Source organism: Pundamilia nyererei, unplaced genomic scaffold (genome assembly GCF_000239375.1).
Source record: "Pundamilia nyererei isolate P.nyererei 1_Seehausen unplaced genomic scaffold, PunNye1.0 scaffold00134, whole genome shotgun sequence".
NCBI lineage: Eukaryota > Metazoa > Chordata > Actinopteri > Cichliformes > Cichlidae > Pundamilia > Pundamilia nyererei.
The window spans coordinates 357,622-369,224 of NW_005187535.1; the positions used below are offsets into that span (position 1 = coordinate 357,622).

At 39.2% G+C, this 11,603-nt stretch overlaps 1 protein-coding gene across 2 annotated transcripts; it reads right to left on the reverse strand.

The window, feature by feature from the left end:
- Positions 1-2,408: 2,408 nt before the first annotated feature.
- pdcd4b (programmed cell death 4b) lies at positions 2,409-11,128 on the reverse strand. 2 transcript variants are annotated; one of them, XM_013913496.1, is made up of 12 exons: positions 10,949-11,128; positions 10,397-10,502; positions 9,815-10,132; positions 7,904-7,998; positions 7,661-7,774; positions 7,274-7,495; positions 6,050-6,147; positions 4,318-4,432; positions 3,747-3,854; positions 3,411-3,536; positions 3,197-3,336; positions 2,409-3,102 (listed from the first exon to the last, which is right to left on the reverse strand). In XM_013913496.1, exons 2-12 carry the CDS (start codon positions 10,437-10,439, stop codon positions 3,042-3,044), a joined length of 1,440 nt encoding a protein of 479 aa, XP_013768950.1. In that variant the 5' UTR covers positions 10,440-10,502; positions 10,949-11,128; the 3' UTR covers positions 2,409-3,041. The 2 variants fall into 2 exon arrangements, with proteins under 2 accessions (XP_013768950.1, XP_005743687.1); XM_005743630.1 differs by having other exon boundaries at positions 3,426-3,536; positions 10,949-11,127.
- Positions 11,129-11,603: the final 475 nt, after the last annotated feature.

Sequence of the window (11,603 nt, forward strand, 5' to 3'; positions counted from 1 at the left end):
ATTCTAGAACATATTTTCACTTCATGTTTATTGTGGCAATAAAAAATAAGAAGAAAGAGATTATGCACGGACAAAATATATTTGTTGCAACCATGACATCCGTACTTGAGAGTGGTTATACTACAAACTAATAACGCTGTCAAGTATTCATTCAAAATTGTATTTTAAGGTACTCATTTTTTATATCCCACTGAAACATATATAAAATACTTGAAATATATACAAAACTTTGAAGGTGAAATAATGCTTTTCATCTGCAGTAATTTCCCCTGACAGATCTAATATTTTTTGTTTAAAAATGTGAGTACTCGACACACCCCTTAGCTATTTTCAAGCCAACCAGAAGCCATCTCTCTGCATATACAGAAACATTACCAACCTATATCAGTGCAATAAGTGCACATAATTATTTTCCTTCTCTGGCTGGTCCCTTTATGGTTCACCATAGTGGATCATCTGCCTCCATCACATCCTACGCCTAGCATCCTCTTCTGTCACACCAACTATGTCCTCCTTCACTACATCAACAAATCTTCTGGTCTTCTTTTCTTTACTCCTGCCTGGCAGCAGTCTTGTCTCTATAACTTTGTCTCCAATATGCTTAAACTCATCTACCTCTGCTCCTTACAGCTACACTGTCACACATGTGTCTCTCTCATCCATACACATGTTCTGTCCAAAAATAAAAGTACAAAAAGGCGCTCAATGACCCTGTAAAGCCTGCTTCATAGCGTCAAACATTATTCAAGTTATTGAGTTTTGCTATTCTGCTAGCTGCCTATAGGTGCCAGTAAAACACTGTTCAAATTAAATAGACAACAGAAGAAAATCACGTGATTCTTGCGGACGCGTTGGCTTGACAACTGTAATCTTTACCTGGTGCTGAAGGTGAGAAAAAGATTTCCATTTTACACATGCCCGAGTGGGTGAATAGTATTGATTTGTTTATACTGTTGTGCATTGGTGAGACATTGTGTCTTTGGATTAGAGAGCGTTCGCTAAAAGCAAAGCTATCGTTAGTGTAGCTAGCTAGCTAGTACTGTGTACTGACCTGTGGCTAACCTTCTGACCAGTTTATTATAAACTATGTAATACCCCCTATTAAACTTAACAGGCTCCTTGAATTTTGCATTCCCTCTCGAGCGGAGAGCATTTAATGATGCAAAAACTATTCGGAATTTATGAATATGTGTCAAAAAGTCGTGAAATGTCCAAATATGCTTACCTTTCAGCGAGCACTCAGAGGACACCATGCCAGAGGTCAAATCAATATTCAGAGAAGTTCTGCCTAAACAAGGTTTGTACCAAAGCTATGTGGACAGCAGTAGTTACAAAAGGTTGTTTGTGTCTCTCAAGACAACACGTGAAGTGAACTGAAATTTCACAATAGCTTGGAGATTTAATCAAGATATGCCCTGTGGTCTCTCCTGAAAGTCTTTTCTGGCTTAAAAATATAATTCGGGTCAACATTTGGGACAATATTGCTTTTCTTTAGTTAAAGGTGTACGGGTTGTTAGTAAGAACAAGCTGTTCAGTGGCTCACAATCAGATGTGTAAGATGCCAGATTGGTAACTAGTTGACCAGATATCAAAAATATTGTTGAATTCTTCCGGAGTGGTTGAAAAGATATAAGTTTATAGATGTAGCATCGTATATTTGAAACTCCTTTAAATAGAACAGTAGCTCTGTTTGCAGTACTATAAAGATTAAAGTGTAAAGAGAACATTTCTCACAGCTAATGTGCTGCAGACTTTTATGAGAAATAGCAGACATGCTAGGTTTTTACATAATATTTTCATTTATGCTTAAATTAAAATTAAAATTTAATCATTTGTGGATTGTTTGAATGCACCTCACAGGACAGCTCTCCATGGAAGATGTCCCTACTATGGTTTTGTGTAAGCCAAAGCTGCTCCCACTCAAATCAGTCACCCTTGAGAAACTGGAGAAAATGCAAATGGAGGCTCAAGAGGCTGTTAAACAACAGGAACTGGCAATGAAGGAGCAACTACAGTAGATACCCAGTGAAGGATTGGAAAAAAACAAATGCCTAAACTGGCAAAAGTCCTTCAGATGGATCAAGCAAACACACTGATTCCAAGCACTGGAATGTATTTGTATGGACTTGGAGGGAATCTGGCGTTACAGAGTTAAAAAAAAAAAAGAAAGTGTTTAATCCCTCTTTGTCCCTTTTGAAAGTCTTGCTGTTCTGTGGTTATTGTTGAATGATCTATAGCATGGAATTAGCAAAGATTATATCTGTTACTTGCCAGTAGGGGTAGTGAGCTACTTAGGTACTACTTTAAAGTGTTATATTATCATTATTATTATATCTTTCAGATAACTGCTTATTTAAGTTGCAGTATGCAGTTAGTACTGTGTGTTAAACAGACAAAAACAGATGAAATGATTTCATAGTGATTTAATCAACAATCAAGGAACGTCAGGGTGTCTCTCACACTCCTTATTCCCCAAATATAAAAATAAACACTTTTAACACACCACTTTGTGAAGTTACCTGATTGGTATTCGTTTTTGCACAGAACTCATGCCACGGATGTGTGATTAAAGACTGAAAACCTAGCACAGCATAGAAACAGCAGCTAGTTTGGAAGCCAGTATTGCATTGAACCAACAAACTCCCTTTTATTTTATTTTTTTTAATACATTTTTATAAAGCTCTTGACACAAACCAGTCATGTCAATACAAACACTGCTTTCTAGAAAACACAAAAGGAGTGGCAGTGAAAACAAGAAAATACTGTACAAAACAATGTGGAATGACTGACACGGAGAGGTGTGGCACTTTAAGAGCTAGCTTATGTAAATGTTTATATTGAAACACCTTGGAGAGAGTGATCTACTTCAGTTTCAATCACAAGTGCATTTTTTTTTTTAAATTACCCTTACCTCAATTTTGGAAATGTACCTTCTTTTGACCATTAGAAAGGAGAAAAACCATTTTTCAGGTACTTTGAAAAATATGCAAGTAAAAAAGTAGCTTTATGTTTTTTGGGGTAATCTGGCACACAAAGTCTTCTCAGTAGCTTTCAAGTTTGACAACACCACCGTCTCCCTCGCTGACATACCTCTTACGGCCCCTGAGAGAAGATAAGAGCAACAACATGATTAACAAAAACAGAAGCACATCTCTGGAGACGAGTGTCAGATGTGTGTGAAAACCAGCGTGCTTACCGACAGGGACAGAGATCCCTCAACTTTACATCAATGATTCCCATGCTGAAGCTCTTGTCAACAAACTGCTCCAAGATAAAGTATGCACGAGGGACATCAATGTTGATCTCAGCGATGTCCATGTAAACTCTTTGGTAGCCCTACAAGAAAAAGACAACCATTTTACAGGGCTACAAAAAAAGGAAAAAAAAAAAGCAGTGCATAATTCACACACCAGGTGGCACCATACCCTTCTCATTTGGTCCACAGTAATGATGGAGGACATAGAGAGTGACTTGAGTAGCTGCAGAACCATTTTGAAAGTTTTCTCTCCATTAGACTCCAACACCATCACTATCGCCTGCGAGAAACATTCACAATCTTGTGTTAATACTCAGAGTACTAACAGCTTTTAATTTAACTGAAGACAATGCAACATTAAGGGTTGCATTAAAGGTTGCTAAAGAAATCCCCTCAAAACAGATAAAATTTTTCAGTAGTTTTATAACATTTTACATTTAGACTGCATTTAATGTGTCTGCTGCTACATCAAATGTAGCCATGAATTTACCTCATAGGCAAACTCGTGATGGAAATGGGGAACCTCAAGATCTCTGAGACATCGCTCAGCCTCCTTGCTGTCACCAGATAGGATGTACTCCTTCAGAAGAAGGTTCATCTGGCATGACAGAATACAAATGAGAATTTTTGTTATTGCAATATCCATACAGTAACAAAGAGCTACACAAAGAAAAAAAAAAACAAAAACGCAAGTCTGCTGCCATCTGCTTTCCAATTTCACTTGAAAGTGATGAAAACAGACATATTTTACACACAACTGCTCAAAAGCTGCAAAAAGTTTTTTTGGGATACTTTTACTTCACCAATTCCTCGCTTTCAGACCTCTTAACGTTTCTCCCACATATGACTGCTATTTTGAAAACAACAACGAGACCAGGCAGGACCGGTTCATCAACATGGCACGGTTTGCATTTTAGGAAGAAGTTCTACAACCCCCCAAATACATGAAGACTGTACAGTGCTGCTTCAATTTTATTCGAGCTTTATAATAAGAACCAATTACAATTCAGAAAAACTGCTTTCATTTCAGAGTGTACTTGATTCTGCTTCATATAACCTACCTCTTTGATGAGCTGTATGACTGGTTGCTGGCCTCCACCTGTCCCCCATTGGCTATCTATGCGAAGCCCACCCATACTCATCTTCAGTAGCACAGCTGCTCGGTCCAGAGCCGCCCTGAGAAGAAAGCGATACACACAAGGTTTATAAAACTTTAACCTAAATTTTTATCTCCTTGTTTTGGAGAGTTGCTTGTAATGTTTAAGAGAGGTGGTGCCTGAGTAGAGTGTGCTGGGGGCAACACACATGATGCACACTTCCTCATTGGGAACTTTAAATGCTCTACCCTCAATCTACATTTCTCCAAATAGCAAGCTAGCAAGGAAAATTGGACATTTGCATTCTTAGACACAAATTAGACAGGGAACATGTAGTACAAACTCTTAACAAGAAGAAGAAAAAAAAAATTCCTGCAACAGATGGTCTGGTCCTAACACAGCCCTGATCACAAAAAACAAGAGTCAGTCTGGGATTACATAAAAACATGGGCACTGAGACAGCCTTCATTCAACCAACCTGCCCCAAACACCTTGTACACTGTGAGAACTGGTGCAGTTTCAAAAGCGAATCATGATCCCAACATTTTATTTTTATTAGATATTGTTTTGTTGTCCTTTTTTATAAATGCACACTTTTATTCAGTTTCTAGATAAACAATATAAATGGCAATATTTTTGAAAGCATCCTCACATCACTGGCAAAAACGTTTTAAACAATACTGTTGGTGTTAACCTGCTGCTCTCCAATTAGAGGACAACAAGAACAGCTGATCACAAGGCTAAACTAAATCCTCTTTTCTCATGAATCACATTGACTTATTGCATTATTCCAACAGCTATAATTACCCTGATCTCTCAAAATGCAAATGGTGCAGACAAACATGTAACTAACCATTAAAGCAATATAATAAAAGCAACCTATTGTGGGTTTAAAATCAGTTTATTGCTAAAAGATCTGGCTATATATGAAGACATCTTTAATTTCTGTGAAAAAACACAAAACAAACTTATTCCTTTTTGACTCCATGAACTTTTTAAAAACAAAGTTAATGATTTGGACATCTTTGTGCCATTTAAAAAAAATAATAATTAAAAAATAAATTTTCAACCGTCCATCCTAACTATTACCCCACATAGGCTACAGCTGGCAAATATTATGAGTTTCAAGAGATTTATACAAATTTATTTTCTGAGACAGAAAAAAAAAAAAAAAAACATTTTTGCTATCATTTTATTCGAGCTCCAGAGTAAAACCCAAAGAAAATTTTTGTAAAATATTTACTGCCTATTTATTTAGCAAACTTTGATCTAACCCAAAATCTGAAATACAGATTTTGTATACAGTTTTTCGTATTGAAGTACACATGGTATAGCTAAAATACAAACTTAACTTGTACCCTGATCCTTTCAACAGAAATTATTACGCTTCTCATTATTATTTATAGTTGGGTGCTCATATTTAACATGGTCAACGTTTAAAATAATGAGGTCAGTGTATGAACAAGTAATCTCTGTGAGCCAAAAGCTTCAGACTCGCCAGATTAATCGCTCTGTTTCTGACGGCAGAGAAATGTTCCTAATGTGGTAATACCAGGCCAACAGCTCCCCACCTACTGCCACAAACCTTCTGTTTGCTAAGGCTAGCAAATTAGAAGAGATTATTTAAAGGGAGAAAGAATAAAACTCCTTGTTTCATCATGCTAAGCTATTGTGGTGGAGTCCAAGAACGACATACCTTGCATATTCACAGTCAACTTTTCCTTTGTAGCCTTCGATGTAGGTCTTGGATAATATTTGGTCACTTACAGCTCGTGCAATGAATTGACCCACCAACTAAAAGAGAGATACAAAGATGGGAAAAAAGCTAATAATTTTAAACACTCTTGCACCATGTTCCTGTTTCTTAGAGCTGCTAACCCACTAAATCAGGAGATATGATTGGCTGGTCATTTATTTTCGGCATAAATAAAGTCGGCTTTCCACAGCCTGCAACAATAAGATTATTCGTAGCTTACAAGCTTCAGTTTGGAGGCCCCACAAAAACACTGACTGGACAGATGACTGACTGTTGCTTCACTTGCACGTGTCTCTTTGTTTACAGTAGTGTGAGCACGTGTATGAGGAAAATGAAAGAGCTGCCTTTGCTCTTCTGGCCTCCACAAAGCCTGGGCTCACTGTTGCTCATTGTTCCTGTACAGACAAGAGGCAGCTACATCTCAGCTGACCCACTGCTGTGTCTAGACCGACAGGCAAATGAGGAGTAAGGGGGCGTGTGCGGGCTTGTGTGTGAAACTGAGAGAGCGAAAGCGCGAAGGGAAGGAAGTGGGGGCAGGGCGCTATCATAATGTCCCTTTAAACCCACTGAGAATTTGGAGAGTGGGACAGACATGACCAGCGAGACCCAATGAGATGGCGAGAGGAGGGGTGCGGGCGGAAGTACGCAGAATAACCCTTTTAGCGTCCTTTGCTGAGCTTGCTTTTTGTGAGCACAGTTAGACAATAGCCACAGATCTCATGTCTGTGCAGGCCGAAAGGGAAAGAGCTCTAAAAAACACACCGGCTCTCTCTCGCACACCAACACACAAGAAAAAAAAAAGAAAAGAAAAACCCCACAGCGTTGTTCCCCTGTGCTCAACCACAAGCTATGTTAACACTTCAAACAAAAAGCATACTTCTAGCTGACGAGTGTTAAAACTGTTATCTTCTTTAAAGGGACTGACTTGAAATAATTATTCTTCAGGAAGTCAGTTTGTTAAATGTCCTTTACCACTTGTTTTATCTCGATTATCTTGCTCCAATTATCGCTGAAAGCCAGAATTATAACTGAAGTTCTTTTGTTTAACTGCAAAGACCTAGTTTGGACTCATATCCTCAAGAAACAAGTAACTAGAAAACACACAAACAGAATAAGTTGCTATCTGGGGACTAAGTATACACACATTTGTCTCCAAACACTCACCTGAGCAGCCCCAGGTGTGTCTAGGACCAAATCAGGCAACTCTCTGAGGAGTTTGTCAAATGACTTTTCCATGTCGCCGTGGGATAAAACAGGCCCACAAAGGTCAGCCAGCAGCCTGGAGGTGAGCTCTCGGTGGCTGGCTTTGGCCTCCAGGGCCAGTGCTACAGCCAGTGAGGGCACCACGCTCCGCATAGGCCCCAGGTTCAGCTCTGCAAGCAGCTCCTGGAAAAGGAAAAGGACACCAACTTGTCTTAGAATTCATGGTTGTGTTAATATCAGTTTTTTGTTGTTTTTTTTATTTTTTATTGTGTGTTGATCTCAGCTTCTGTAATAGAGTAGCTCACCTCAACTGCCAGTATACATCTACATTAACTTGGTAACACTCACCGCTACTTCATTTGTGTCTCCATGTTCAAAATACTCTTGCACTATGGGGGTAACAGTCTTCTCGAAGTCCCTTTCATCCAACGGAGGGACCACCGTCTCATACACACAGTTTTCCTGACGAAGCAGAATCACACTTCAGTCACACTTGTTTGTGGAACATGTATCCTTTTTTTACATTTGTAGAAGAGCCTGTGTTAATAATAATAATAATAATAATCCAGGTGATGTCAGCACAACAATTACCTGATCTTCATCATAGTTGGGGTCTCTTTCATCTACTGCCTCTGGTTCATAAACTTCACCAGATCTGCCCCATACACCTTTTCCTCCAGCCCCACCTGGAGACAAAGGGCAGTGACAATATGAATTGTGATGCGTGACATTGTCAAAGTGCTTTCTTTTTCTCTTTTAAAAGCTTTAGTGCCCCACATGTAGTGGCAAATCTTATTGTTTCATTATCAAGTGTACAAACAGGTTTGACAACAGGACTGAATTTAGTCATAAGATTAAAGTGTCAAATACATTTGGTGCTCTACTTTGAACTAAAACAGCTACTGATACTTCATTTACTGCATGTTTCCTGAATATCCTGACTTGCTTTGGTCATAGAGTACAAACTTCCTTTAAGAAATGGGCTTCTAGTGATAAAAAAAAAGGGGAAAATACTGTTTTTCCATTAGCATTTAGTCTAAATTTAATCAATCTGTCTGCATAATTTGTACCAATCCAAAAATGATTTCACTCCAGTCAAGTTCCTGTATGTTACATGCATCACAGTGTTGGTATATGGGGGTCTACTCGCTAAATACTTCCTATGCAGATACATGCAGAGAACTGAAGCTGCTGCCAACATGCTGCCCAAACTACATTTTCTGTGTAGACACAAGCAGCAAACATCTGCCAGTTCTGAGGTCAGCACTGGCAGATTGCAGACGGTTTAAGAAGCTGAATGCCAAAGCAGCTTGTGAGACATCCCTTAAAACCTCCATTAGTCTCCCACCCAGTATGTGGCATACGACATGTCACTATATTTAGCAGAGTCCACCTTGGTTGTGAAAACCGCCAAGCTTTAGCATTTAAACATTACACTTTTTCCAAACCTTAAATGCATAAAATTTTCATGCAGGAAAGCTACAAGCTCAAATTGCCAGGCTCTGATAGTGTGGCAGTTCTGTTACGCAATCGAGGAAAAAAAAGAAACAGAAACAAAAGAGGGCAGGCTCTGCGCAGGGAGAAACTAGACATGCCCATGGGGAGAGTCAAGTGCCTGAACTGTACTGCAGGGACACATACTGTAACCGAGAACTGTATGCTGACATCACTGAAGATCTGCAGCGAGAGGTGGCCGAAGGATTGGAAAATGCTGACACTTTGCTAAACTCTCATCTACTTATAGATCAACAATTATCTATACAACCTATACAAGAGGCAAAACGTTGGCAGGTCAGAGAAGCCATTATGCAACATTTCCAGCTGATTGAAAAAATTATATTTTCAATAGCATAATTATCTATAGCGTTAATGTTGCTTTACACCCAAATAGATAGACAACAAAAACACGGGAAATCAGATGCTCTATAAGCCTTGTGACTGTAACTTTAAACAGCACCTGTGCATCCAATAGTTATCTTAAAGATGGACTATTCATGTCACATCCTGTGCATTAATACCAACAACGAAAGCAGTTAGTGGTACATTATACACAAAATGGTAGCAGGATTGTTTTTATTTTAACCTTCTCACAACAAAAAAAAAAAAATTAGACCTCCTATTAACAAAACTAGTTACAACGAACGATTATGTCACAATGCTATTTTTGGGGAAGGGGGGCATTCACCATTCTGCAAAGAAGCCTGGAAATTTCCAGAAAGGCTTGGCTGAGCAGATGACAAGGGGGAAAAAGGATACAAGTGAGTCGGAGCCATTTGTTTACTTGTTAATTGGTTTATGGCTTCCATAAAATAAAAACAACAACGACAACAACAACAAGAATGGATGACAGCACTACATGAATGTGTGGATGTAGCACCTTCCCTTTGAAGTCCGGGAATCTGAAATACAAATGGCTCTTTGATAAACATTCACATGCCTTTGATAACGACCGTGCTTTGGTTACAACTGTGCTACGTTCTTCATTTAATAATAGGCTCTTACCTTTCTTTGGGAGGCCTCTGCCCTTCCCGAGCCGGGACTTTCTGTCTAGCAGCTTGCTCTTGGGACTTGTGGGTGCCACTGAAGTTCCCCTAACCACATCTCCATTATCGCTGAGCGAGTCCCCCCTGCCAGAGTCCCTGGAGGAGTTCTTCCTCAGCCTCCGCTTGGCCTTGGCCTTCAGACGTGCCTCATGGATGCTGTTGCTAGAGGAGGCCACCCAGTTGCCATTGATCTCGTTGTTAATATTTTTATTAGCGATAATGAAACCTCCATTGTCTTCCTCCCCAGATACAAAAGAGTCACTCAGGTCTCCAATCTCTGTTGGTTTACAAGAGAAAATTGTGGTGAGTTCGTGTTTGGTTTGATTTGATTTGATTGACAATATGCATGCATGCAGTTAATTTCTATCTGCACTTAAACACAGACTACAGCTGAGGGGGAGTAAAAAAAGTAACCGAATCTGTACACAGTGCAAGATAACATACTTTCACCCACTTCCGCATGAAAAAAAACCCCACTGCCCCACATCCTATCCAGCTGATGAAGCACAATACTTAAATGGCTCTAAATGCTCACACTTACCCACGGGGTTTGCGTTCAGCCAGGCCTCGCAGTCAGCTGCCATGATTTACAGTAGAAAAGAAGCTTTTGCGGCAGAACGGCGCAAAAACAGAATTTCAAGCGATACCTGCAATAACGAACAAGAAACTGTCACCTTATGTGTGGACGTGCGTCGATAACAAGCCCAGACAAGATTCAGTAACACCACGCCTCCCCCCTCCCCCTGTTCATTCAAAGTCGCACTGTTGATAAACAATGCCTAACGCTACATTAGCTTAAATTTTCACTGCTAGGAGATGTAACTGCTTTAAAAATCTATCTCCGTGCGCGTATTAACGAATAAAACTCCCACACCGTCCAATATCCGCACTTTTGTAGGCGTTTTATGCGTCGCTAACGGTTATCTAGCTCTTCTTCTCGAAGCCCGAACGTCAATTAAACATAATATCAAATTGCAAAGTCGCGAGCTCGTTCTCCATCTTGAAATACATCTATAAAATCCTAATATCTTTATCTACGCTGTCATATAAATCACAGCATTGGGGAAAAAAAAACAACAGAAAAATCTCCGACCGTCTGCTGTGTCCAAGCTCCAAACTGTGACACGAACACTGTTGTTTTTGTTTTACTGACAGGTAACGCTGGCACTTAGGCCAATGTTTTTCCTTTGCTCATTGGCTGGGGGAAAGGTTTTTTAAAGAAAGAGCCAATCAGCATGCAACACGGATTTCCTTCTCGCAATTTCTGTGAGGCCCGTGTGCTTTATTAAGTGCTGCCCTCTGTCGGCGATGTTGCGGAGCTGCACTTTCTATACATAGAAGTCATTTATTGGCAAAAATGGCATGTACTGGCAGCTGCAACATGCAGGTTTCCAAAAATAATAATAATAAAGCTATGGTCTTATTGACGTTACATTATCGATAGCCTAGGATAAGACATTATTAAAATATAAACTATTTGTGTGGTACTTTATACATTTATATTTGTATTTTTTTTTTAAATAAAGATTAAAGTATATGTCTAAATTTATATAAATGTCTTTTATTTTCACCAAAATCGTCTAAAATCAATAATGGAGGAAGAATATTGAGATGCTAGTGCTAAAACTTTTGCTTATTCCATCACTAATTGCTAAACCAGCATGTAGGCATGTGTAAAGTATGACATACAAGGGCAATTTTAACAAAATAGCTGCCACATATCTTCAATCAAATCAAAAGCATTCCTT

Bases quoted from the DNA above. Each gene is read 5' to 3' on its own strand.
- pdcd4b (XM_013913496.1), bottom strand. From the start codon at position 10,439: ATGGCAGCTGACTGCGAGGCCTGGCTGAACGCAAACCCCGTGG. The intron at 4,433-6,049 runs GTATGTCGTTCT...CTTTCTTCTCAG, and splicing joins GTTGACTGTGAATATGCAAG to GGCGGCTCTGGACCGAGCAG. The intron at 3,855-4,317 runs GTAGGTTATATG...CTGTCATGCCAG, and splicing joins TCATACAGCTCATCAAAGAG to ATGAACCTTCTTCTGAAGGA.